The sequence below is a fragment of the Setaria italica genome, chromosome I (genome assembly GCF_000263155.2).
Source record: "Setaria italica strain Yugu1 chromosome I, Setaria_italica_v2.0, whole genome shotgun sequence".
Lineage (NCBI taxonomy): Eukaryota > Viridiplantae > Streptophyta > Magnoliopsida > Poales > Poaceae > Setaria > Setaria italica.
Window position 1 is genome coordinate 30243404 of NC_028450.1, and position 27916 is coordinate 30271319.

Sequence of the window (27916 nt, forward strand, 5' to 3'; positions counted from 1 at the left end):
GTACAAGTAACTGTAGAATTGGATACCCAAAAGGCCATTTCTACACCACAAAGCCCGTGGACGTTTGAATTGATCTGGGCGGGCCGAAAGCGAGCATGTGTCGGCCCATTAATCACCGAGACTCCGGCCCCCACGTCGTCCACCACGCTCGCCGTCTCCTGAGAGTTCCTCCCCCGGCGGCGAAAACCCTACAACTCCTGCTCGGGGAGAGAGAGAGGCCATGGAGAAGCTGGACGAGAGCAAGTTCGAGCAGCGGCTGGAGCTGTGGGCACTCCGCATCCCCCGCGAGCTCGCTTCCGCCGTCACCCGTCTTCTCCGCTCCGGGTAACTAATGCTTCTCCCTTGGTCTAGGGTTCTGGGTTCAGTCCAACTAATCTTAGAGCAGGAGAAACGAACAGATGAATTAGCTGTAGTATCCGTTGCGTTTGGCAACTGAGTTTCTCTCCTCATCTGTGATTTTAGTTATCTACTGGACAAGCCACGGGTGAAGCCTGTCGTTGAGGACCCCGAGAGCGACAAGAACCGGCTCGTCGTGCTGTCAGAGAGGATTCAGAAGCCCGGTATGTTGACTCTTGAGGTGGAGCCTGTCGATTGTGATTTTGGAAAATTTTAGAATGGGGCCCAAATTGTACTTTTAGAACTAAGCAAACATTGTTAGCGCCAAGTTACCAATCATGTCGGAGTAGCCTTTCATGCCATTATTTCATTAATCTTTAGGGTTATTTGGAACTGATCCAGTGGCTCCATTGAGTAGCATAATCTGCTGTCCTGATTAGTCTCTCCATCTCAAAGGATAACTTGTCCATATTAATGTTGGTACTTGCTCTTGCCTCAGTCAGGGGAATGCTCATGTTAACATCCATTGTATTTGGTGTGTAGATTTGTCTGACATGCCACAGCAGATGCATGATTCATTGAAGCAACTATGCAATGTTGATGTTGTACCTTATGCATTGACCCTTGGTTATTCATACTGGAGTGCAGGTCAGTTTGTCATTTTTTATCTTAATGATCTGGTTTCTGTTATATTTTAGTATTTTGCTATTTTATGGTGCCATACCATTTTCCATATTTTGTTATTCTATCAACTCTGCATAAAAGTTAGAAGTCTTCTTGACTGAAACAGAACATCACATTCCACACATTATTGCCTGCATTACCACTGATTTTAACATTTTCCCTGTATACTTGCAAGCTTTTAAGTTGACAAGCCAGTTTAACCCTTTTTAATCTCTTAACATCACGGGTTTGATCAATGCTTTTTATTTCAAACAGATCATATTCTGAAGCAAATCCTCCCTGCTGGAGTGGAGGTACCCTCTTCGTTTGAGACAATTGTTAAGTATACTAAACTTTATGATGCTTTCTTCCATTTTGGTGTGATCTCGTCACTAAAATTTGTTTGTATGATAAGTGCAGGTCATGTTGCACATCTGAACATATCTGATGACTTGCTACCATATAAAGATGTCATAGCAAAGGTTATCTATGATGTAAGCACGTCCTTCTCTTTCTGAATAACCTGTTCAATTTCTACATTCTTTGACTCTTTGTCTCTCAGCGCAAGTGCATGCAGAACCCATAGAATTTTGGCATGAAAATGGAGAGGTTTATATATAAACTTGCCAGTTCTGTAGATCATCTTATACATATTTGAAAATATAGTCAATTCATCTTCCTCCTCACTGTTGGTTGGTTGGGACCTTGCAATTGACATGAAAGTAGGTTTAAACAAAGTGATACTGTGAGCAGTTAGCAATGGAAACATTAGAGAATCTCATTAACATAAATGAAATTGTTGCTGCCCACCTTCTCTGTTTTATTGGTTAAATGATCAGAATATTTGAAAACATCATAAAACATTCCATATCCACTAAGCATTTACATTCATGTCTATATGCAGAAAAATTATCCAAGGATTCAGACAGTGGTGAATAAAGTTGGGACAATTACAAATGAATTTAGAGTCCCAAAGTTTGAGATCTTAGCTGGGAAAAACGACATGGTTACTGAAGTTAAACAATATGGTGCAACATTCAGGCTTGATTATGGTTTGGTCTACTGGAATTCAAGACTTGAGCATGAGCACATCAGATTGGTTTCCCTTTTCAAGAAAGGAGACGTTATATGTGACATGTTTGCTGGCATAGGTCCATTTTCTATCCCGGCTGCTCAGAAAGGATGTATTGTGTATGCAAATGACTTGAATCCAGACAGCGTTCATTATCTAAGAACAAATGCAAAGATTAACAAGGTGGAGGACTATATATTCTCCTATAACATGGATGCTAGGGTGTTCATGAAAAGTTTGATGAGTGTGCCTGGTTCAGAAACTAGATCAGACTCTCAAGTTGCTGCTGATGAATGCTATCCTGAAGGAGGGGTCCCTGCTAATGAATATTCATCTTCGAATGGAAATCACAATGGTGCCCTTTTTTTCCCTGCAATTTGTATTCTCCTGTGTACTGATTTTTTGCGCTCCTCCACAACACTAACTCTATTGTTTCCTAACTTTTTTCTAGATGTTCAAAAGGACGGTCAAAACAGTGCAAATGACTCCTCTCTGGCAAGCACTACTGCCAAAAAGCGACAACAAACTTCAAAAGAAGGTAATGTCTCTAGTAAGTACAGTAGTAAACTTGTAAAGAGGTCTGTTATATGTTTGAAGTTCAAAGTTTTGCGTAACCAGGAAAACTTATTTTCAACTACTGTATGAGTGCCAGATTTCTGATTCAACTTATTTCTACTTGATGTCTCTTATAGGTGAACCTGATTGCCAAGATGGAGATGCTAGTCAAACAAAACAAAGAAACAACAAGAGAGTAAAAGGATCAGGACCGCCACCAACAAAGCCGTGGGAGCACATTGATCATGTCCTGATGAATCTACCAGCTTCTGCTCTGCAATTCCTTGGTAATGCTTTATCCTCCACATTAAGCTTTTCCATTGTAATTTGATTATAGCATCAAATCGTGGCCATTGGCTTTTTAGCATGTTATAGCAACTAATTTAGCAATATCCATTTATGACAACTTTGGACAGCAAACTTGCCCCTCTTTTCAATCTAGTGCTCATGGACTTCAACTACATTACCTGTCTTTAAATGTCATATAGGCATATTCCCTGCTTGTAAATCCAAAACATAGAGCTGAGACATTGTAAATTCGCGTTAAATGACTGGTCTGCAGTTGAGTTACATCACTTGAGGCAAACTCTTCTAGGAGAACTTCATACTTTATGTAGTCACCATTTGGAAAAAAAATATTTTGTGCATTCAGTCTTCATTATTGGGTAGCTTCAGTTCCTCTGAATTTTGTTGTTCATGATATATGGACCTTTCTGCAGACTGTTTTGATGGTCTTGTCCAAAAGAAACACTGGACAGGATCGCTACCTTGGATACACTGTTATTGTTTCATCCGATCAACTGAATCTGAGGAATCAATACTATCTGTAAGTTCACCCCTATTTGATAATTACTCAGATGTGATACATTGTTTACTTGTCATTATGGACCACCTGTACTTACTCAGGTATTTGCACTTTCATTTTAACATAATCTCTTTTCCCCTACTCAGGAAGCACAGAATAAATTGAATGCTAAGATAGCAGAGCCGATATTCCATAGGGTTCGTGATGTTGCACCAAACAAGGTATACGCTGTGCTTATTCAGGCTACTTGTCTCCAAGACTAGATACACACTTTTCTGTTTTGTTGAATTTAAGCTATGACCTTGACCCAAAATTTGAGGTTTTGACCAAATATAAGGCCCAACAAAATTTGAGGTTTTGACCAAATATAAGGCCCAAAATTAATACTCCCTCCATTTTTAATTATATGATGTTTAGGACAGGTTAATTAGTTCACAAATGAACTAATTAGCTTGTCCTAAACATCATATATTTGAAAAGGAGGGAGTACTATAATTCCTCATAGTGAAGGGTATTCACGAACAGTGGCATTTATTCCAAGGCGAAGGGAATAAAATAGATTGGAGAAAATGAGCTTTCCTTGGGACTTAGAACTTAGATCAAGTTTTTTTTTTTGTTATGTTGTCGATCCTCACTGTGCCTCTGGTAATGGTAACTTTGCATCAATGAGTGATACAGAATAAACTCTTTACCTTGTTTCTAGCGAATCTGGGAAGTTGGCAAGCAGTGGAGATGCTTTATCTTTTTGTTGGCGAGCCTGATGAAAATATATATTTTTTACTTAAGAAACACTAGGAAAGTCACTTAGATTTGGCTGTATCAGACATGATCGACATTGAGCTGTTTAAGATCATTTTAGTTTCAATAAGTTGGCACAGTGGCATGGATTTGTTGTGACCATTACTTTTATGTTTGACATTTGTTGCAGGCCATGTATTGTTTAAGCTTCAAGCTACCCATGGAGTGTCTGAAGGATGACACTGAAAATCACATTCAATCAGTTGCCTAGTAGACGCCGCCATACTGTGCTGCAGAAGTTTTAACTGTTCTACCTGCATTTTTTGGAGGATTACTAAAGAAACTGGAACCCTGGCTCGTAATTCTGGGGTTAGCTGTTGTAGATAGATCTGAATCACCATTTCATAGTGAAGAGGGATTTAACAGGTTATTTCTGATGCTTTGGTGATCACCTTTCATATAGTCATGGCCTATGGAATCAAGACGTTGGTAGTAGCACCATCTGATTCAGAAGTATGGTGCCGCACGGTCACGCTGTTTTTGCAAGGATTTGTTTCTTCGCCTCATCTTGACTCTAAAGCTTATCAGGATTCAAGAGAGGGTTTTTTGGCCATGTAAAAGATCTGCTCAGAACTTTTAAAAATATTAGCATGCAAGATGTGTAAATTTCCCCCTTGTTTTATTCATGATTTGAAGAGAATTTGGTCAGAATTCAGATGCTATATTAGTATCCAAAATGCATGACCTGTCCCTTGTGGTCTCTTTTCCTTCAGTGGAAGTGTCTCGACTGTTTTTGAGACAAATGCTATATTAAAAACATCATAGTGTCTCTCAGACTGGCACTAGCATAGCAACAAAGTGGCTAGGATTATCACGTTCACAATTGAGCAAATACTACAGTCAGATGCACAAGTGCACAACACATGACACTAGCTTGTACACAGTAGTATTCTTCTGGTATACGACATCATCACATGAGAAGAAACAAAACGCTCGCGCTCTTTCTTTCAGCCAAGATCAGGGACGATGAGGTAATCCTCCTCGTCGTCGGTGACCTCGATCCTAGCCTTCTTGCTCTGGCGCACTCCAGCACCTGCGCCAGCGGCTTTGCTCGGCCTGTAGTACGCCGCGTCGCTGGCCGCCTGGGATCCGAAGAGCTCCGGGACCTCTGCCAACGTCCTGCCGGCCTTGGGCGCCGCCTGGTCGTGGAAGAGGTCGATGTCGGCGAACCACTCGAGCTCCTTGAACCCGAGCGGCGACTCCTTCTGCAGCTGCAAGAACACACACGAGACCGTGAGATGGGGAAACCCGGAGCGCGTGTTCTTGGACATGGCGGACAGGAGGTTTGTGCTAGCGTCTTGCCTTGTCGCCGGACTCGTAGTCGGAGAACTGGAGGAGCTCGTCGACGGCCCAGCCCTGCGGCAGGAACTGCGGCGGCGAGGGCACCTGCTGCGCCTCGGCGGAGACGGCGGGCTGCGGCGGCGGCTCGACGGTGGCCTTGGGCGGGGCGTGGTGGTCGGAGTCGTGGGCGTCGCAGCCGCCGGCGCTGCAGGTGGAGGCGGCGCCGACGCGGATGCCGGTGGCGAGGTAGCGCTGGTGGTTGCCCGAGAGCGTGCCGGGGACGTGGATGGGCTCGTCGCAGTCCCGGCAGAAGAGCGCCCGGTCCTCCACGCAGAAGATGAAGGCCGCCTTCTCCTGCAACAACAACAACAAGCGTTGATGACGTGTCAGGCAGGCGACGCGTGCGTGCGCGTGTCCATGGCCTAGGCCTAGCTCCTCCTAGCTAGCATGGCGAATCGGTGATGAGGGCGGCGTACCTGGCAGACGTCGCAGCGGGGGAGCCTGGCGGAGAGCGCCTCGAGCGGGAGGCGCTGGTGCTTGCTGGCGAGCTTGTTGGCGGCGTGGATTTCGACGTCGCAACGCGCGCACAGCGCCGCCTCGTCGGCGCAGCACACCACCGTGGCCGCCGCGCCCTCGCACGCGTCGCACTGGATCTTCATGGCCCCTCCAACCGCACTCACCCTCACCTAGCCAAGGGACGCACGAAGACGAAGAAGATAATGAAGAAGAGGAGGCAAAGGGATCGAGGGGAGGGGAGATCCAGCGGGCGACGAGTGGCGCATATAACCCGCCAGCTCGAGCACGCAACGCAATCGAGAAGCAATCAGTGAGCTGCCGCGGGAGCTTGTGGTGGAGGACTCGCCGGGGAGACTTGTGGCCACGGGCGCCCGGCTCGTCGCCCCCCTCGTGAAGTGTAGCCATGCCGGAGCACGCATGGACGCGCTGATTTTGATTTGATTTGATCTGCTGACTCGGACGAGATCGCCGTATTTTATCATATTATAAAAATCCGGAGGAACTCGTGGTCGTAAAGGAGCTTCCGGCCGGGCATGTGCTAGAAGGGCATCACGAAAAACTGGTATTTTTTGTGTTCCTTTTCTGCGAAAGAGAACGTAGAACTAGTGACAGTAGCTGAGTTGTGTAGGTGGTCATACTTTCGCTCGGAAATGTCTCGGCCACAACAATTTTGTTCACATGAATCCGGGTGACCTGAATGGATGTAGCCGCTAGCTAGCATGCTTGTCCATATATCCAGAACGTTTTGGTGGACAAATTCATACTTTCGTTTGTTCTACACATTTATCCATGCTATTTCTTTTCTAGACAGTACATGTATGTTTTGGATTGCTCTCATCTGTTATTTTCCATAGGCATCAAAAGGGTTGTGGACTTGCATTTGTTTGCCGAACAAGCAGTTAGTTTGTTAGATAAAGCACCTACGTCAACGGAAAAAAAGCCCCCCGTTTCCCTCGGAAAAGGTCGTGAGCACATTAGCATCATTCCGCAATGCCAAGTTGCTCTCAGCTTGTGGATGGGGTTTTTCTGCAGAGGTCCCAGATGTTAGTTCGGTAAAGCTAAAGGCTGCAACTGTGCCACACCATCACTGTTCTTATTCTAATGCGGCGCCCAAGTGGGGAGAGCGTGACACGGCGAGTTGGAGAAAATTATAACGTTGTTACTGCACCGTTAGGTCAGTTTCTCGCACATTTGGAGTTTCGTTTCTCTTGTCTACAGATGTAGGAGAAGTAGGCAGGTAAGACATTTTCTGTATTCATTAATATATCTTGTAGCATAATCTTACAAACACCCACAAATACTCATCTCTATTTATGCACGCACAACGTATAAACGTCTTGAGAGATTATGGGGCTGCTTGGTACCTTGCTACTCCTTGTCTAACCTTGCTCAGGAACGATTTAATGGTTTGATTGACACGCAAGTAGGGGTGAAAGTGGTGAGGATAATTTCTGCATCTGACCCTATCCAAATCCGAATTTTGTGGATACGGAGAAGAGTTTCTTATATTCATGTGGATATGGATAATCCGAATCCAATTATATGCAGATGCAGGGTAGGATATGATATAGCAAAATCCGATAAATATGGATTATCCGATAATTGAACGCGGATTATCCGATGCTTATAATAGGATGTCCGACTAATCTATCAAGTTTAACACGGTACAAATCGATTCCAAGATCTATACGTAATTTTTATAGCTTATAAGGTACGAGGTATCATCTTATTCTGTGGTTGGCTCATTCAACACACTAGAATATATTGCATGCATGTGCAATTGTCAACCGTAGCCAATAGTCTGTGTAGAGCTACACGTAAGCCGACTCCGCACTATTTCTGACATCCGACTCCGCACTACTTCTGACATCCGATGAACTGGTGATGATGTGGAGAGGACCGTGGATTATGGAATGCCGACCGTGTTTCTTTTGATTTGATGGCCTTTTTCCTGTTGACTGAAGTGCAGAAAGGCTTACGTGCAACTATGCGAGTTTGCAGGAACAGAGGATTAGAGCCTGTTTTCTTCCACTTGCTAAACTTTAGCACCCGTCACATCGAATGTTTAGATACTAATTAGAAGTATTAAACGTAGACTATTTACAAAACCCATTACATAAGACGAATCTAAACGGCGAGACGAATCTATTAAGCCTAATTAGTCCATGATTTGACAATGTGTTGCTACAGTAAATATTTGCTAATGATGGATTAATTAGGCTTAATTAGGCTTAATAGATTCGTCTCGCGGTTTAAATTCCACTTATGTAATTGGTTTTGTAAATAGTCTACGTTTACTACTCCTAATTAGTATCTAAACATTCGATGTGACACGTGCTAAAAATAAGACACGGGAAGAAAACGCCCCCTTAGTCGGCGCGAGATAGAAAGTGTGCAATCGGGGGAACAACTCTGAAACAGTGGCTCGGCAACCAGGTGCGGCGGCTTTGTTTGAGCCCAGCAGACGAACGTGCCAAGTGCAGGAGGCCGTTTGGATAAAATGAGAAAAACATATAAATAAGAAAACAGATGGACACATAAAGATTTTGCGTTTCCTAAGAGGTTGGCCTCGAGTTAGAAATCCCACGGAACAAGTTGTTCCGGAATTGTATTGGGATCCGAGAGGCTTAATGATTTCTTCCAAATAGCTCCGTGGAAATTTTCTTATGGGCATGTAATCCTACAAAGTTTCTTCAATTTTCCATAGTTCCATAGGATCGTTTTCTCTTCATTTTTCATATGATGAAACGGTGCATGCAACTAAGTAGGCCTGCCACTGGGAGGGTGTGGGCAAACCCACTTTTTATTCACACCCAAATCAAAATAATTATGTAGGCAAACTCACTTTTAATTCACACCCATATCCAAATAATTATTATCTGTCCTTACCCTCCCCAATCCTACCCATATCCAATGGATAATTAATTTTGTACTACATATATATACATATCCAATTGATTAATTGTACCCTCCCTCCCCATTTCTAATGGCTTTATAATTTTCTACCCGTACCCTTCCCAATTAAAGTGGGTGTGAATTTGGGGAGAGGGTATGAATACCCAGTGGTAGGCCTACAACTAAGACCAGTCTCAGTGTAGGGTTTCATCGCACAACTACCGAGAGTGCCATGTCTGCTTTTCAATTGAATGAAACTGTCACTCTCAATGCATAGTTTCATTGCACAGTTTCACAGGTAGCCTAAAGCATTTAATTTTGCATGCCTTATGATAAAATGTGTCATGCCATGAAACAATAACATGCTCAGTGCAAGTTTTATTGGATTTCATGAGACTTGGTAACTGTGTCAAGTGGATTTCGTAGGATGAAACTTCCCTCTCCTCTCTCCTCATATCATGGGATGAAACTCCCCTCTCTTCTCTCCTTATAAATAAATAGCCTGTCAAGTCAGCAGTTTTGCTGATGTGACGTGAGCACGAAACTTCAGCGGAGACTGGCCTAAGAGTCTAAGACACTGACCACGAGACGAGAGTCGTACTACATTTTATCACTTGCTTGTTCGGAGCACCAGGTTATATTATAATTTTTTATGCATTCAGCACCATGGTTTGCTTTCCTACTCCCTTTTTAGGGATTTTAGTAGTATTCGTACTTATTTTTAAGGATCATTTTTTCTTCCTTTTTTGAGGTGAACTCTTTTCACTATTTTTTAGGAGAATATTTTATCTTCTTAATTTATGTTAGCCGAATGTTTTCTCTTCTTTCTTGGATAAAATTTACTTTAATTTTAGGATTTCTTTTCTCTTTCTAGGGTGTGTGTGTGTGTGTGTCAAGCCACTGGCCCAGTAGAACCAATTGCAACTTGGTTTGTGGCTGGCCGTGGCCGGGCTTCCATAATGGGCTTGGGTCGCATGGAACCGTCACTGTTGAAATCTAGCCCAAATTACCGGAGCACGTTCCCAGAACACTGACAACGACGGCCCACAAGATTAGCCCCACCTGTCAGTTACACTAGCAAAGCCCTCCCATTGACATCACCCCACATCGGCTCGACACCGTCCCCAACCTCTCCGTCCCGCGCCGCCGCCGCCGCCGCCCGCCACGGTGCTCGTCATCTCGCCGGCGGTTGCAGAGGACCCGTCGCGTGCTCGGCCATGGCGTCTCTACCGCCTGCCCTCGAGATCCTAGGTACCCTCATCCCCCACCCCGTCTGTCTCCTCGCCGCGTTTTCCCCGTATTATCTTGTGTTTGCGCACCGCTCGTCTGACGGAATGCTCCAACCCCGCAGTGCGCGAGCCCGACGGCTTCACGCTGTGGTCCGGCCCGCCCTACCCGCCGGGAACCACCAGCCCAACGCATAGGATCCCCAAGACGGCGTGCAGCGCCACCTCCTTCTCTGCCGACGGTGCCCGCCTCCTCGCGACGGTGGCCTCAGCCTCGGCCACTGTTTACGACTGCCGCACGCTCGCCGTCGTCAGGCGCTTCGAGCTCCCGGGCCTCCTCGCGGCCGCGCTGTCGCCGACGGGGGCGTATCTGCAGACCTTCCAGAAGTCGTCCTCGCCGCAGGAGAAGAATGTCACGGTCTGGCACGTGGACACCGCCGTCGCTCTCTACCAACACTACCAGAAAAGCATGTCTAAGGCCACCTGGTTCGTGTTACTTGAGCCCTGGTGGTACTTATAAATTATGCCGCACGAACTTTGATGCTTGATTTTGCTTGTGAAGCCATGTCAAATAAACACATAATTAAATTAAGTTAAATTAAACACATAGTGATCTGTACAGATGTTGATATGTAGCAGCTGCTTGCTACCATGATAGGTGCTTTCTTGTTAACTACATTCTGCACATTTGCTCTTGCAATCCTTTGTTAGCATCATTGTTGTGATATGTTAGCTGTGTATCAACTCTTGAGCTGTTGTAAATAATCTATCGCCGGTTGTTCTTATCAAATCGATGGCGTTTCTTTGGAACACTGGTAAAAAGAACCAGATTTTCACTGAATTGAAGACGATAGAAATATCTCCTAGCATCCAATCCAACCCTTAGTAATTTCATTGGGTACTAACTAGTCTTTTTTATCCTGGTTCCTGTATTTGACATGCTAACATACCTCTTGGTATTTATATCAATTCTTCATTAGCTGCACATGAGATAGGGGAAAAACCTCAACTGGAGATGGGTAAGCTTGAGGTGCATTTTTCTATGATGCATGACATGCTGGTTGCACTCACAGGCCAATGATCCAGTTTTCTGCGGATGAGTCAGTCGGTTGCCGGATGATGCCTAATGAGATACAGTTCTTTGATCCAAAAGATTTCACAAAAGGGGTTTTGAGTAGGATAAGAATGCCTGGCATAGCTGCAATGCAGCTAGCAACTGCACCAGGATCTCATGTTGCTGGATTTGTCCCAGAGGCTAAGGTCCGAGTTGTTACGTTTTTATTTAGGTAATTAGACTGTTTCCGCATACTAGTTTCGCAAGCTCACAGATATTTCTCTCTTTGATTTCATGTAGGGTGTTCCAGCCAGTGTTCAGATATTTTCTTGCAACAAGGATGCACAAAATCAAGCTGTTGCTCGCAGGAGCTTTTTTCGGTGTTCCACTGTTCAATTACACTGGAACAAGGGGTCTACTGGACTACTTGTTCTTGCTCAGGCTGATGTAGATAAAACCAACCAGAGTTACTATGGTGAAACTAAGTTGAACTACTTGACAACTGACAGGGCCTTTGAAGGAATCGTTCCTCTTAGTAAGTTCTTGCTTAGGTTGTGACAAGATTTTTCCTTTAATTTCTGGTCTCTGACCCTATTGTGTATTGGCAGAAAAGGATGGGCCAGTGCATGATGTGCAGTGGTCTTCTTCGGGCTCTGAATTTGCGGTGGTTTACGGATGTATCCATGCATTTACTGTGTTTTTATGCAATGTAGAATTTCAGTGTAATGTTTAACCTTTTCTGTTCCCTTTGTCCTTTTTAAGTGCTCCTTAACTTCATCTCAGTTATGCCGGCCAAGGCAACAATATTCAACAAAAAGTGCAACCCTCTTCTTGAGCTTGGTGAAGGACCTTACAATACCATAAGATGGAACCCCAAAGGACGATGTATCCTAAGAATAATTTGTCCAGTCATTGTTGCTGTGTGTTCTAGTTTGATAATGGGTGTGGGTATATTTAGTCTTATCTAGTATGAAAGTTGGGCTAAGCCATATACATTTTACAAAACCTCGTGCTTCATTGACATCCTTGACCTCATTGTCTCTACCAGTTATCGTGTTAGCAGGATTTGGTAATTTGCCTGGTGATATGGTATATTTCTACACTAAACAGATTTTTTAAGCATTAACCTTCACTCTGAAAATTTCAGATTTACTTTGAATGAGGAAATAAGTCCCTTATCATCTTCGTAACCTGTAATTTGGTAGAGAAGAAACTACAAAAGCAAAAACAAACATGCTTGTCTGTAAGCTATCTAATTGCATTGTAACTCATTGGGTATTTGATTATTTTCTGCCCAGGCATTCTGGGATTATTCAGAAAAGAAATTGGTTGCGAAAACAAAGGCAGAATGTTCTGTTACAAGTGAATGGTCCCCTGATGGTCGTCACTTTATGACTGCTACAACAGCTCCAAGACTCCAAATAGACAATGGGTACATTTACTGCATCTCTGGCATCTAATGGAAACAGTTTAGCACCTTTACTGAATGAGACTCCTGTTGCAGGATAAAAATATTTGACCACAATGGATCTTTGCAGTTTAAGAAGATGTTTGAAAGGCTGTATCAGGTATCTCAGCATAACCGTGTAGTTGTTATGCTTTCTAGTTTCTTTGATTTTGGTCCAACACTGTCGTAGCAAAACGTTGAACTGCCACACATTCATGATCATTATTTTTAACCAATTAGGCTGATTGGAAGCCTGAAGCACCTGAAAGATTTGGGGACATTGCTGACCTGACAACATCTTTGAGCAGCTTAAGGATTGAAGAAACAAAGAAGCAAGGTATTCTCTCAGCTTCCTTGTTAGTATGTTCTGATCAATTTGATATCTGATCATGACTTATTTTACAGCTTCAGCACAAGGTTCCAAATCGGCACAAACATCAAGCAAGGCCCCTGTTAGTACAGCGTCAAAACCTACAGCATACCGTCCACCTCATGCAAAAGGTTCTGCAGAAGTTCAGAATAAGGTATATCTGTATATGTATCTGCGAGAGAATATTATAGTATTTCAAATTTGTTGGGCTTGTGATCACAGAACTTGCAGACCCATTTCTTGTTTGCACCACTGAGCTGACCCAACCTTAATTACCTTGCTCACTTCTGCTTCTGTATACTCGTATACAAGCACACTGCCATGCTTTCAAATTGGTTTCTGCCAGGCTTGGTGGGATTCAAACATTTGGTCTATTGCCATGTAATTCCTTGTCGCCACAGTGCCAACAGATATAATTAAGGAATGAGTATCATACCTAATAAATCTAGTAATGGACATCCATGCAGAAACCTGCAACTGGTTTCCACTTAAAAATTTTATTATTTGTGTTCAGTTAATATCCTTTTTTTTCATTTTGCACCACTTTGCAATGCTACCAGTCATTGTTCATGCTGTTGTGAAAAAAAAAATCATTGTCCAACATTATAAATTGACTCATTACTTTTTTTTTGGCAGCTTTTTGGCGGACTTGCTCCTGCAGGGTCAGTTTCTTCAAGTCGCATTTACTCTGTTCTTATGTTGTTGTTTACCCCTAAAAATAACCCACTGGCCTTGATATGATGGAACAGGGGAGAGATGAGCAAGAATGCGTTGAGAAACAAGAAGCGCAGAGAGAAACAGAAGGAGAAAAAGGCTGCTGAAGGGTCGGGCTCTCCTGCTGATGAAAGCTGATCTGCTGATTCTGTTCCGAGAATTTTCAGCCACCGAGCGTGACTCATACAGGGAACAAATAATTTCTTTCAATCTGCTGAAACGGCTGTTTGTCTCGTGTATGTATTCATGTTTACACTATCTATGAAACTGATCATAGTTTGTCACAAACTCTGGCGAATTTTGAACCATATCGGATAGTAGTGAGGCTATCTGGTTAACGTTCGTTCTTTTGTTCGGGGGATGATATAGTTTGAAGAGCACAATTTATGATTATTGCTTTGGAAATGTCGCTGCTGGTTAAAAACTTGGGCTTCACGGGCAAGGCAATGATAGTTTTATACGAATGTCCAGTAATAGTATACATGTCATGGTCAATGGCACGGGCAAACGTTATCAGAAAAAATATGACATAATACCACCTTGCTAGCTGGAGCTTGTGAATGTGCATGAAAAGGCATGCGTAAATATCGATAATCCATCAAATTGTCCATACGAAGGGTCAAGGCACAAGGAGATGTGGTCGATCAGATGCACAAGAAGCTATCACCAACTTCTGATTTGCATATTATGGTATCAAATAAGCAGTCTCATCAACTACAAAATTTCCAATAACTGACTAAGCTTCCCGTCATACTTAACAAATCAGAGACAACATCCGCGTCAAAGAACCAAAAAACTCATTGCTCCAGGTGACAAGGACATCTAACAACTCGTCGAAACAGCCATGCAACCAAGTATTTGCCCACCCCTATTCTGCATTCTGCAATGGGTCAAAAAACAAAGGTGCTGGAACACCCGAGTTAAGATTCCTGGGCATGTGGACGCCAGTTTCCCCTGCAAAGCTCCTCCATAAGATGGACGAACTTTTGCGGCTGTTGCCACCATGTTGGTTTTGAAGCAGCTGGTCTGTCGTATGGGTCCTCTTCTGAGCCTTCCTTCTGCATGAACCTCTCAGAGAAGTTGTGCCATTTTTGCATCGCACGCTTCAGTCGGGCAGTCCTCTTACCAGTGACGAGATATCTGGTGTAGTCCCTGGCAAGACGGTAAAGCTCCTCCCCTCTGATTATATGGATGTACTGCACCATAAGAAAAATACAGCGTGATTTAATGGGCATCCTGGATAATTTAGGTTTATAATCAGGACATGACAACAACAAATGCGTATATTTGAGTTTTGTAACATCTGATTATACATAAAATTGTAAGGTAATTCATGTCAGAAAAGGGGGCTATAACCATTTTGTACTCAAAGAATCACATGCACAAGCAAGAATCATAAAAGCACGAAGCCGATGGATCCTATTCATAAGCAAGATTATTTCGGCAGCCCATCATGTCCAGTACTAACTTATCAAATGAGTCTTTCCAGGAATGGCAGGAGGAAGAAAAGAATAAATTACCACAAGTATGAAAGAAACAGTGGCTAAGATAACTTGGACTATTTCGTCCAATGTTTCTTTGAACGATTCATCTTCTGGGCCACCAGAACCACCACTGCCTCCACGTCGATTTCCATTCCCTCCACCTCCACCTGACGCTTGTTCTCTCAGCTTAGCCATCTGCTCTTTCAGCAAGTCTTGTATGGGGCGAGGCTTTTTTGCATCAGCCATAGCTTTCTTCAAAGATTCCATTAAAGGCTGCAACAAAGCAACATACAAGTTCACCAACCTGTTCAGAAAAGTAAGTGCACACTGTTGACAGAAACCAAATGTATGAAAATGCAGGTTTCCGGGACAGAAACCTTCCTACATGTTTTGGTTTCTTGACCAAGCCAGCTGTACCCCAATGTTCACGTTGATCTGTGTTTGAATTCAATACCATTCCCTTACATAGAATGCATGGTCTAACTTCTGTAATAGTGTTGTAGTAAAAAAGCAGTTTCCAGATTCGCCTAGGCAAAGTTCCATTGAATATGATTTGCATCAGATGGACTTCATAATTTAAGTGATTGAGAGTTCCAACATCGAATATCAGTATCAGTACATAGCACAATCAAGCAAACAGAATTTTCATTAAGTTCACCTAGCAGATTACAACTTATAATAAACAGCAAAAGTATTCTACCTAAAGGAGTACGAAAATATTCTAATGCGAGACAAGAGCAAGTTTGTTTCGATCCACCAAATACATCATAATGTAGTTCAATTTATCAAATATCTAAGCGCACAGTATGGGCATATGTCACATGCAAATAAAATTATTAAAAAGAAGTAATCCAGCCAAATCTTAGCAATGTTTTCTTTAGATCAGCAATGTGGAGTGAATTACTGGCGTCCATAATTTTATTTTCTCGAACACGCAGGAGAACTGCCTATCATTTTATCAAAAGATGAAAATGGTTGCAGCACAAAAACGCCCAAATGACAAAAAGATAAAAAAAATGACCACAAGCACCCACCAAAAACTATACACCATAAATTATGACACCAACAAAACATCATCCCTGTTCAAATTGATAAACCTACCAAAAAAAATGGGCTTGAACAAAGTGCATGGCCAAAATTTCGGTAATTGGCAAGCAACGCCACTATAAGACCACTATCATATGTCATATCGAACAGCCCTTGAATCATATCATAAAAGCGATACAGCTACATATCTTTGCATGATAAGAAATATCAAGCATAAAAGGAAAGTCATAGAAGCTACTTACATCATCAGCACTGTCAGGGTTTCCCTTTCCACTTAAGGCGCAAACAGGAGTAAGCCTTTTCTGGCTAGCAGCAATGAGAACTAGTCTTGGGTACACTTTCTGTTGCAGCTTGCGAAATCCAAGAGCATGTGAACATATGGGATACTGACTGGTGCTCCCAAGACCTGCTATAGGCCTGTTCACAATGAGCCCACAATGAGGCTTGCAAGTTGTAGTTTGGAAGTAGCTCATTCTTTCCTGCTTCTTGAATAGTTAAATTAACAAGAGCCAAACCTGTAGGTTCGCATTAAGTGCAAGAACTTGTTAAATTAGGCTAATAAAAATGCAAATGCCTCAAAAGGAGCAAATTACCAATTATTATTAAATAAGATAACAGCACAATCTAATGCATATTTTTACAATCTAATAATGTCAAATGTCATCGGGCATATAATAAAATTTTAGAAAAAACTCCAACCAGTTAGTCAAGATTAAGATCATTTTCCTACTTAAAAAAATCAGGCAATGATTATCTCTTTCAGTTATACAATTAACGAAGTGCATGACCCTATTTGGTTCTCTACCTCCTCAAGTGCATATTTTTACAATCTAATAAGCTCAAATGTCATTGGGCGTATAATAAGATTTTAGAAAAAAACTCCAACCAGTTAGTCAAGATTAAGACCATTTTCCTACTTTAAAAATAAGGCAATGATTATCTCTTTCAGTTATACAATTAACGAAGTGCATGACCCTATTTGGTTCTCTACCTCCTCAAGATGGAAAAAAAATGCATTCATGGTGCATCACAAAATAGAACTTTTCTGGGCATCCATCAGTAAGCCAACCAATGACAAGATTCAATTCGATGTCTCCAGCCTTCGAAGAAACAGTATGAACTTTCATCCTTGATGCTCATGCGCAAGCACAACCACTACCAGATATTGTATGAGGGAACCTGTTCTGTATAATAAACCTGAGTACCCTAAGACATCTTGACTGCCACTCAACCAAAAGCTGGAGACAATGTACGCAACCTAAATTATACTTGAAGGAAATCCACACGACTAATCTAAATAAAATAAAAAATTTCAACAGAGGAAATGACAGCATCACGAGTAATTCTAAATTAGTTGCCAAATGCACATTGCTACATGAGTATAAAAAAAGATACCAATCATCTTATGTTCCAAATAGGAATGACATTAGTAGAAAGTGGGCATCTGCAAAGCGGATAGCGGTAAACTTAGCAATATGCCTAAAACAAGCAAAGCAGACAGAATATGCCTAAAACAATCTACACCTGCCTTGGTCTTATGACCTACCGATCCACTGAGATCAATCTTGCCCAAGCCAATTTTGGCTGGTTCATTCATTTTTAGATATTGGCAACTAACAAAATTTAGCATGTCCAAGCCAATTTTGGCTGGTTCATTCATTTCTAGTCACAATTTTTGCCGGGAAGCGTTTTCCCCCCTTAATTTGCCAGGATGCTGGTAAGGCACTTCATTCTCTTGTCTCAACTTGATCTGGGCTGCTGAGCGCAAATAAAACACAGCTTTCACATATATAAGTACAGTACATCAACACAACACATACTTAAGCCATGGAGTGCTCTCTCCTAATGTCGAAATTTCCCTCCATCTTATCATGAATCACAATTAAGAGAGACAAAAAAGAACTCAAACACAGCGAATATCGATAACATAGGAAGAAGAGAAAATTCTCTCATTCGGGCTGAACCAAAAACAACCTAACCAATCTGCAAAAGATTTTACCATACACGGTGACAATCAAACAAATCTTCTTCGCTCCAATTTGGTCGTGACCAATTTCGTATGGCTGTGTGGGCAACCAAGGAAGCCCAACCCAACAACCAAATCGAATCGACCAACTGCGGGAAAGAATGGAAGATTTCGATTTGGTAGCTCGCGCAGTCGAAACACCCATCTCTTACCTAGAATCGAACGAAGCAAGAAAGCGAGTTAGGGTTCCATACCAACAAGAGGAATCAGTCCCAAGCGCCGATTACTCTCTACACCAATCCGATTCCAGAAGAGGAGACGCGGAGGGGAACGAGGAGGAAGACGGGCGAAGGCGGAGGATTCCTTCCTCCTCCGAGGTGGCTCGCCTCCTGGCGTGGCGGATGGATGACGTCGCAATGCTTGCTCCAGTCTGGGCTCCTCATATCCGCGTCTACGAGGAAGATAGAAATCTACTGTATCGCACAGCCCGGCAAGAAACGGCCCATTAGCTGTTGCATGAAGCCCAATCGTCTGCTATCACGGAAGGTCAGCCATGAGCCCATGAGGCGATCATGGTTTTAAAAGATCTAAATCAACATTTCAACACACCGGGAGGATAGAAATCTACTAAGTGAATATCCCTCTAATTTAGCCTAACAAATTTAAGAATTGAACTTTATAAGGACCGATCCATAATAATATACGATTTTGAAATTAAAAATAAATATGGTTAAGTTGGATCACGAAGAAAGCATAAAAGTCATGATACATTACCATCCTTATCTATGATCGAAGCATATATAAACCACATAGTATCAAAAGACAAGCGCCTTGCTGCCGGGGTCGACGACGAGCTGCTGGCAGAACTGCAGGTAATACCATACCCGACGCGGATGCGGATGGCGGCAGGGTTCTTGCCGTCGCACACTAGCGCGCGCCATTGATGGCGCCGAGCCCCACGCCGGACTTCCGGAGACGACGGCCTCGTGCACGTAGCTCATCCAGTACCAGAGCGCAGCACCCTGGAACGCGACCACGGCGCCCGGGTCGCGCAGCCCGTCGAATGAAGCCGATGCTCCGCGCCCACCGGGCTGTAGTTGTAGTTCCACGAGACCTGCAGCGGGCCGCGCCCGTAGTAGCCCTGCCCCGGCTGCAGTACTTCTTGCCGGACCCGTTGATCTCGTTGGCGTAGCAGAACTCTGCAAGCTCGTTTTGATTTTCTGACAAAATTTTCACTTCAAAAGCTCGTGAGATCGTAGCTCCATGCCTCTGTCAGATTTCCCCGACGTGCAGACGTGCCGTCAAAACAAATCCAAACGTCGTCGTCGTCGTCTCAAAAGCTGTGACGAGCACCAATTGAACTCGGACAATTACGATAAGCCAAGATGCACCGTGCACGGCGTGTTACGGCACAAGTTCAGAGCAGTAAACGATCAAGCATTCAAGCCTGCTGCAGATACCCGGCCGACGACCCCGGGGCTCCCGGCGGCGGGCGGAGAAGTACGCATGGTGCAGGAGAAATAGGAGACCTGCTGCTGCTCTGACCGATTCAATTCCACCGCGGCGTGCGCCGAAACGACAGCTCACAGCTGGCAGAGAGGCAGCAGACTCCGACCCCTGACGTCAACTTGTCGGTGCCTGTCGTGTCAAATGACATCGACGGGTCCGGCCGTGCGCATGCTTTCCAGCCCACAAAATCCATCTCAACCTTATCTTTTTCTTCTTCACCTTCTTCCTCAACCCTCAACCCTCCTATTTAATGATGACCCACTGAAAAAATGTTAAATAAAAAATATTATCCAACCAGTATTTTTTAAAAAAGTTGAACCAATATTCCTTCGGAAAAAAAGTTGAACCAATATTTCTTCGGGAAAAAAAGTTGAATCCAACATTTTTTGAAAAAAGTTGCACCAACATTTTTTTTAAAAAAAAAAGTTGAATCCAACCTTCTTCTCTGACGACCGGCGAGAGCGGCGGCGGCGGCGCAGGTAGGGAAGGAAGGAAAGGGAGCTAGGGTTTAGGTTTAATGAGATTGAATCTCATTACTTGCACGAATTTTAAACGCTAGAAGGCTCTATCTTCCGGAAGATGGATAGGTTTTCCGGAATCGAACGACTGGAGCTGGTTAGGCCTCTTTTTCGTCAACCGTGACGGGGTTGACTTTTACTCGGTGGGCGTACCCTATCGTCTTTTCTCCTTTGACCCGTAGAAACTATTGTCGACGCACAGAGAGAAACTACTTGCACGAGCAGTCAAGCACTCTCTTCAACGTTTTCCAGAAGTGACGGCTTGAACAAGCACCTCTTGGTTCTTGTCCTCAAATTGCACAAAACAAACAGCTTCAACGACACTGACACCCCCTACTCGGGCCTTGTTTAGTTCCTAAATTGAAAGTGGTAAAGTTTGCATTTTACCATAAATGCGCAACTGTAGCATTTCGTTTGTATTTGTGAATTATTGTCCAAATATTGACTAATTAGGCTCAAAAGATTCATCTCGCAAAGTACAACAAAACTGTGCAATTAGTTTTTGATTTCGTCTACATTTAGTACTCCATGTATGTACCGCAAGTTTGATGTGATGGGAAATCTTCTTTTTGCATAGTGCCGAAGTTAGGAAAAATGGGGACTAAACAAGGCGTTGATGGCAACCAAAATGCAGCGGTGTTTGACCTTTTCAGCGGGCGATACAGGGGGGGTGTTTGGATACTAGGTGCTAAACTTTAGCAGTGTTACATCAGATGTTCGGATGCTAATTAGGAGGACTAAACATGAGCTAATTATAAAACTAATTGCAGAACCCCGATGCTATTTCGCGAGACGAATCTATTAAGTCTAATTAATCCATCATTAGCAAATGGTTACTGTAGCACTACATTGTCAAATCATGGACTAATTAGGCTTAATAGATTCATCTCGCGAATTAGACTCCATCTGTGCAATTAGTTTTGTAATTAGCCTATATTTAATACTCCTAATTAGCATTCAAACATCCGATGTGACATGTGCTTAACTTTAGCATAGGTGTTTCCAAACACCCTCTTAGTGCGGTGACTGTCCAACTTTTTTCTCTCTTTCTCACTCTCTCTATCTGTGCGTGTTGGGGTGGGGTGGGGTGGGGGCACCGGCCCTCACTCAAAAGGAGAGACGTCAGCCTGTCGGGCTTACGGTGAACCTTGCGAGTCCGAGCTCTAAGGGAATACATGAGCTTGAGTCGAGCGATGCATGAGGCCGTCATGCGTACCCACGGCAGGCTGCAGTGCAGGCTGCAGTGCACTGAGTTTGCAGCCCTCTGCACCGAATTTTTTAATGTTTGTGAAGGTAGCGTGTGTTTGCAATGATTTTTACACATGGTCAACCTCTTTAACTATTCATCCTCATTATTAGTTTGTGGGATTGTTGCTGCAAGTATGTATGTGCTGGAAGCCTAGGACCCTTCCTGATGGGAACCGCATTGCCATCTCATTTGAATAACGCTTGCTGACATACGTATACATAGCAATATGGCATTACAGGTAAGGATGGATCCAGCGTGGGGGGCTCCAGGCTCCAGCCCCCCTACACCATGCACCACATGGAGCCCTCAAAATTCTCTCTAAATTTTTTAGAAGAAGAAAAGAAGAAGGAATAGGAAGAGAAAGAGAGCATGGAGGACCCTTTCCGGACCTGGATCTGGCTGCAGGCGCGCCACTGAAAACGAACGTGACAGCTGAGCAGCAGGCACGGAAATTGCTTTGAGTTTCTTCATTTCTCCACGACCATTACGCCAAGCCGCATAGAAAAGGGGCTGCGCAGGACCGACGCACATCTACAGCGTACCGTTCTTCTCTAGCGTGCTGGGAGAGTGACACGATGAAAGCTCGTGTTCTTAATAAAGGAAAAAAAAAAGAGGAAATCTTCGCGTAGCGCAGTCAGCTATCATGCCTATCTACCAACAATGAGGCAGCGGCGGCGTTCTTCCAAGTTCAACCCCACACAGGTCGACGCGGTTCACTCACTTGACACCAATTCCGCAACGTGCGGGTGCCGACTTGGTTGGCCTCGACGCCCCGTTTCCCATGTCAAAATGTGAAGAGAATCGCTCTGGCCTGTTGTTGACTTGGCCCTCGTTGGGTTTGGACACGATCGCACGGGTCAAAGACGACCCAATAATCTGATCCATGCATCATCCTCTCCAATCCATCTCTATAAAACCCGGCCCCAACCCACCTTGCAACTCACCATCAGTCCATCACTCACCAACTCAACCAGTCGTCGCTCCGTCCACACGGCCATGGCAGCTAATAAGCTCGCGGCGGCGGCGGCGCTGCTCCTGGTCGTCCTGGCCGTCGCTGCAGCCACGCCGGCGTCGGCGCAGAAGTGCGGGTGCGCCACGGGGCTTTGCTGCAGCCGGTTCGGGTTCTGCGGCACCGGCAATGACTACTGCGGCACGGGGTGCCAGTCGGGCCCCTGCAACATGCCGGCCACCAACAACGTGTCCGTGGCCAGCATCGTCACGCCGGCCTTCTTCGACGCCCTCCTCGCGCAGGCCGCCGCCGGCTGCGAGGCCAAGGGGTTCTACACCCGCGACGCCTTCCTCGCCGCCGCCGGCTACTACCCGTCGTTCGGCCGCACCGGCACCGCCGACGACTCCAGGCGCGAGATCGCCGCCTTCTTCGGCAACGCCAACCACGAGACCATCAGGTTCTGCTACGTCAACGAGATCGACGGGCCGAGCAAGAACTACTGCGACGCGGGCAATACGGAGTGGCCGTGCCAGGCAGGGAAGGGGTACTACGGGCGGGGCCCGCTGCAGATCTCGTGGAACTACAACTACGGGCCGGCGGGGCAGAGCATCGGCTTCGACGGGCTCGGCGACCCCGACGCGGTGGCGCGCAGCGCCGTCGTCGCGTTCCGGGCGGCGCTCTGGTACTGGATGAACAACGTGCACGAGCCCCTACTCGCCTCCGGCGGAGGGTTCGGCGCCACCATCCGGGCCATCAACGGCGCGCTCGAGTGCGGCGGCAAGAACCCCACCGCCGTCAACAGCCGCGTCGGCTACTACAAGCAGTTCTGCCAGGACTTCGGCGTCGACCCGGGGAGCAACCTCACCTGCTGATTCGGCTGGATGGGTGGATGTTTCGATTTGGTGGTGTGAAATGTCATGTGCGTGGTGTGAGGCGTGAACAAGCTAGGCATGTATAGCGTGCGCCGTTCTGATTCATAATATTCGGAAAAATAATTTTGGTTTGCACGAGCTGTTCACATTATGGCAATCTTAATCCGACCGCACAACTGGAAATCTTCCTGCGCAGCTGAAAAAGGAGGGCAATTGCCTTGTGGTGAAAGTGAAACCCCGAACAGACTCGTTTAGTTTTTTTTTTATTTTAAAAACAGACTCGTTTGAAAAGGAAAAACAAAAAAAATAGAGAGGGGTGCTCAGCTGAAAGAAAGCCTGAAACCCACGCGTAGTTTGTTGGACTGGCCCAATTAATCGACCGCTAATACTTGGGCTCTTATCCTTTCGGCGGCAAGGATCGGGAAGCCCAACGGGCTTTCACCACACGGTGTTTGGAGCTTGGAGCCGCCTGGCCTGGCCCCCCGCCCCGTGCGTGCGCCGGCGCCGCCCCCACCGCGGCAGGCAAACCTGGCCGTGACGGCGGCTGGTCGGCTCGCGTGAGCCGACCCATTACCCATGCCCCCCCCCCCCCCCCCCGCCACCTACGCTCTCCGGAGTCCCGGGCTACCGGCCGGTCGGGCCTGACGCCGGCCGCCTAGCTCCGCGACCTGCCGCCCGCGTCAGCGAGCGCCCGCTATCAGCGGCAGCTTGTCCTCCTCCCTCCGCGCGCTATCTCGAGCGTTGGTGATGGAGTTCACTTTCGAGGATGCAGAGGAACTTTGCTCGCTAGTTTCGAGTCAGGAATCCCTCGTCGACAAGAAGCGGAGGTCGGTGTGGTTTCTCCTTCCGGGGCACCTCCCATCAATTGTTGCCGTGGAATGCAATTTTCGTTTTCCCACCCTTTGTGTAAGATTCTGGGCCTCTTAATTTGCAGGTGGCTGGAGTCGATGATCCTCAAGCCGGGTGGTTGCAGCAGTCGTGTGAAGCGACCGAAGTTTTTGGACGAGGCGTAAGTGTGCGCCGACCTTTGGGGACGAGAGTAGTGTTCTATTTGAGGCCTTTTCTTGGTCCCTTGATTATGTTCTCTGAGCGTAGCGTGTTATTGCTCCAGCTGAACTGAAGATTTTTGATAGTACAGTGAGTTTTGATTTAGCTGATACAGGGCTAAGACCGATTTGGGTGGTATGTTAGCTCAAGCGTGTTTTTGTGTCTGATGAATCATCGTGTTTCTTGTTTCTTAAGCACTCGTTGCATTGCGGATGCCCAAGAAATGCTACATACTTCTTAAAAAAGTGAATGATTTTGCTAAATGGTAACAGTTGGGGTGATGGCCTCTATCTTGCTCTGAAATGTTTCCATACAAAATTCTGTTTCCCTAATTTCCGTTCTCCAAAAATAAAACAATGATTACTGTGTATGTGGTGGCTATAAAAAGTCTGATTGCTAACTTTCTCTGCTTATACAGGTACTTGCCTGAGTCATATATCAGGAGTGGAGAAGTAAGTGTTTGGTACTTCAGCAATAACTATATATGTATACCTTAAAAAGTTTCTTTTACTATTCTTGCTAACATCAACGCACGGCTCATGTACTATGTATTCATTTGGTTTCACCCCTTAAGTCCATTAGCTGGATACCCACTTATTTAAATCCTTGTAATATGTGAAGTAATCAATATTCCATATATTCGTGCATAAATTTTACTCAACAAGTTTGGTGTGTACTCAAAGGAGTAATTTTGATGAATATATATTGCTTAAAACTTATGGAAGAGCATATTCTAGTGTCCTGTTAGGAACTTACACACATGGTACTCTCGTGCTCTGTACGATTCATCACCATGTTCTGAACACGGTTCCATTTAATTGCATTACTCTAGGATATTTTTTAGGGTTATTATTGTTATAGAAATTTTCCTTACTTTGCAATGAACCTACAATCATTTTGAGAAACCATTTATCGCTTTCCCGTTTCGCCAGTTAATGTAACAGCGATTTCTGTTGCATCATTTCAGTTCATATCATAAATGTGAACTTAGTGGGAACCGATTTCTTTTCAGATATCTTGCGAGAAAGTGAGAGCTAGCATGGAAAAAAGTTTGAGTTCAGAGTCCAATGGCTATACCCATCACATAGTTCAGGATGGTCTCCGGCTTTTTGACTTACAGAAAAAGGAAAATGAACCATTTGGTCCAGAATATCTGGGTATTATTCAGACCACAATAAGCAAACTAACTTATGAAACACTTCAATCAGTGGCTTGCATTGTCACCCGTAACAAGTTCAGTTTTGACAAGACTAGGCTGGCAATGGAAAAGATTGTAGAATCTCACCTTCCAAGTTACTTGGCAAAATTGGATCACAAAGAGTTATTCTATATTTTTAGAAATCCATGCAGCTATCGATCTGGTTCTGTGAGGCTTGTCACACCTGTTTCACCGCAACTTTTGTCAGCTATCCATCATGCTTTGGATGGACTTGATGAAATGCCCATGCAACCTCTTGTTGCAATGAATAGGAAGATTAGAGAAAAATCATGTACCCCAAAATTTGGGTTTGTTGCTCGCTCTTCCAATAGAGGGCATATTATCGAAATAGTGAGGAAAAGATGCAACAAGATTCTAACAGAGCTTGAAGAAGGTAATTACCTGCCAAAGAATTTAGCAAAGGCAATGTCAGTAGCGAACCTATATAAGAAGCAAAAGTTGAGAAGTGTGGATATTTCACAATCAGAGTTCTTCCCCTTTACAAAAGAAACGATATCGTTGCAGAATGATATCCTGAATGCTCTTTGGTCACTTCCAAAACTCAGACATGACAAGCGAAAATTGTTGCGCCCCATCCTGGATCAAGATTCTAAAGTTGAAAGGACACATTTAAAAGCAGCCTTGAGGAACTACTTGACAGATTGTTTGTTTGAATGTGATGAAGGTAGTTTACCAGATGAGGCCCTCCGAGCCATAGCCTTTATAAATCGGACTTGTGGACACCAGCAAGTTGTGTTAACAGAAAAGAGGAAGGAGGTCGAGGTAGATGCTGTCTTGAACTTAAGCAGTCATCTCCAAGCTTTAGCACATTGTTGGGTAGAAGAATGCTCATGTGGTGAAGAGTTGATTAGCTTAGGGAATGATAGCTGCAATGAGGATAATGATTTCATACTTTCTGGGACCAATTACTTCAATTTAAGCTCCGTGCAGCAGCCGATGCAAGAGCCTTGTTGTTCCAGTAATATAGGCACTGATGTTGTGAGAGAGTGTTGTTGGAGCGAAACTGTCGGAGATATGCAAAATGTCTCTGGAGCTGAGGATTCTGGTCCCAAATCAGAAGAGATGCTTAGGAAATCATGTCTAAGAACTGAAGATTCTGGAGGCATTGGGCATTATAGCGGCAATGAAGCTGCTGGCAGTGGGATGGGGCCCTATGCAGAGAAGTCTGTTAATGCTAGCCACTTGAAAGAGTCAAGATGTTCAAAGATTAATGGGATCTGCGATGAAACATCAATAGTGGCCCATAAGCTTATTGGGCAGATTTTAGATAAATGGTTGCTCGTGAATGAAGTGGATGAACCCTCTAGAAGCCATCTTGGAAGTGGATTGGTTTCTCAAAGTCCCCAAGGTACATTGCGAACCATTATCAAACTTTTCTGGTTTTATCATGTGGGTTTATGTGCTGTAGGTTTTATTCCCTCTGTAAACTGATGGGTTTCTTGTTGCCTTTGCTAGATGATGATAAAGAGCCTGTGAATTCAACAGAGAATCTAGAAGGTGACATTTTTACTCATGCTGTGGAACGTGTGTTGCCTAATTTGCCAAAAAGGTTTGGTCCATCCTTTGCCTTTATCCCTCTTCTGCGCAATCATGTTCTATGATTTTAATACCTTGCATTCGTGCAGTTGCATAGACAAAGTCAAGAGGCTAATGAGCTGAGCTAGCAAGCACCGTGAGAACGACCTGCAATGGCACAAATGGCCCCCATAATTTTTCAATTTTGTTTAGAAAACGTGATCAGGCCTGTAAGTTCTGTGATTAGGCAGTAGGCACTTGTTTCATGTGCCTAGTAGTACTTTCCATTGTGGCAAGCTTTTGGGCATCCAGAATGCTACCAGGAGGATTTCCGTTATCCGCACAAGTTATTCCTGCAACGGTAATTTTGTACCCGGTCATCGGAAATATGAATGTGAGGCAAAGTTCAAGCAATGGCAGTCCATGTAACCAATTCGGCTACATACACTACTTGATATAACCCGCGATTTAATGATTGAAATGAAATCACCTTCTCCCTCCATCCTCCCTCCATCCTAAATTATAAGTCATTCTAAAAATCTTGGAGAGTCAAGTATCTCAAGTTTGACCAAATTTATATGATAATATAATAACATTTATGATGTCACCTAAGTATCATTGGATTCTTCATCAATTATATTTTCATAGTATACCTATTTAATGTCATAAATCTTTATAATTTTCTCTATAATTTTAGTCAAACTTGAAATGCTTTGACTCTCCAAGATTCTTGGAATAACGTATAATTTGGAATGGAGGGAGTAGATGATAGGCTCATCAATGCATCAGCTGTATGAAAAATGCTTCCC

At 44.3% G+C, this 27916-nt stretch overlaps 6 protein-coding genes across 9 annotated transcripts; 4 read left to right on the plus strand and 2 right to left on the minus strand.

Moving 5' to 3' along the window:
- The first annotated feature begins 134 nt into the window (after window positions 1–134).
- On the plus strand, window positions 135–4880 carry LOC101760446 (tRNA (guanine(37)-N1)-methyltransferase). Its single transcript, XM_004952970.4, has 11 exons — window positions 135–324; window positions 463–560; window positions 880–984; window positions 1276–1338; window positions 1420–1493; window positions 1904–2426; window positions 2523–2609; window positions 2764–2913; window positions 3346–3452; window positions 3578–3652; window positions 4360–4880. Exons 1-11 carry the CDS (start codon window positions 221–223, stop codon window positions 4438–4440), a joined length of 1467 nt encoding a protein of 488 aa, XP_004953027.1. The 5' UTR covers window positions 135–220; the 3' UTR covers window positions 4441–4880.
- Window positions 4881–4937: 57 nt separating this feature from the next.
- On the minus strand, window positions 4938–6462 carry LOC101761134 (B-box zinc finger protein 25). The gene is made up of 3 exons (XM_004952972.4): window positions 5987–6462; window positions 5532–5864; window positions 4938–5440 (listed from the first exon to the last, which is right to left on the minus strand). Exons 1-3 carry the CDS (start codon window positions 6167–6169, stop codon window positions 5177–5179), a joined length of 780 nt encoding a protein of 259 aa, XP_004953029.1. The 5' UTR covers window positions 6170–6462; the 3' UTR covers window positions 4938–5176.
- Window positions 6463–10011: 3549 nt separating this feature from the next.
- LOC101761519 (eukaryotic translation initiation factor 2A) lies at window positions 10012–14137 on the plus strand. Its single transcript, XM_004952973.3, has 13 exons — window positions 10012–10172; window positions 10273–10633; window positions 11221–11407; window positions 11502–11736; window positions 11810–11878; window positions 11985–12086; window positions 12250–12290; window positions 12500–12633; window positions 12706–12769; window positions 12889–12985; window positions 13054–13172; window positions 13655–13680; window positions 13768–14137. Exons 1-13 carry the CDS (start codon window positions 10139–10141, stop codon window positions 13868–13870), a joined length of 1572 nt encoding a protein of 523 aa, XP_004953030.1. The 5' UTR covers window positions 10012–10138; the 3' UTR covers window positions 13871–14137.
- A 244-nt stretch (window positions 14138–14381) lies between these two features.
- Window positions 14382–18668, minus strand: LOC101761923. 4 transcript variants are annotated; one of them, XM_022826931.1, is made up of 4 exons: window positions 18268–18668; window positions 16506–16778; window positions 15253–15489; window positions 14394–14928 (listed from the first exon to the last, which is right to left on the minus strand). In XM_022826931.1, the coding sequence occupies exons 2-4, from the start codon at window positions 16734–16736 to the stop codon at window positions 14653–14655; spliced, it is 744 nt and encodes a 247-aa protein (XP_022682666.1). In that variant the 5' UTR covers window positions 16737–16778; window positions 18268–18668; the 3' UTR covers window positions 14394–14652. The 4 variants fall into 4 exon arrangements, with proteins under 4 accessions (XP_022682634.1, XP_022682666.1, XP_022682656.1 ...); XM_022826921.1 differs by having other exon boundaries at window positions 16506–17068; window positions 17255–18667; XM_004952975.4 differs by having other exon boundaries at window positions 18484–18666.
- Window positions 18669–22437: 3769 nt separating this feature from the next.
- Window positions 22438–23472, plus strand: LOC101762889 (chitinase 6). The gene has a single exon (XM_004952977.3). The coding sequence runs from the start codon at window positions 22502–22504 to the stop codon at window positions 23324–23326; it is 825 nt and encodes a 274-aa protein (XP_004953034.1). The 5' UTR covers window positions 22438–22501; the 3' UTR covers window positions 23327–23472.
- A 439-nt stretch (window positions 23473–23911) lies between these two features.
- On the plus strand, window positions 23912–27609 carry LOC101763299. The gene is made up of 6 exons (XM_004952978.3): window positions 23912–24153; window positions 24261–24335; window positions 24792–24825; window positions 25386–26940; window positions 27048–27141; window positions 27218–27609. The coding sequence occupies exons 1-6, from the start codon at window positions 24074–24076 to the stop codon at window positions 27249–27251; spliced, it is 1872 nt and encodes a 623-aa protein (XP_004953035.1). The 5' UTR covers window positions 23912–24073; the 3' UTR covers window positions 27252–27609.
- The last annotated feature ends 307 nt before the right edge of the window (window positions 27610–27916 follow it).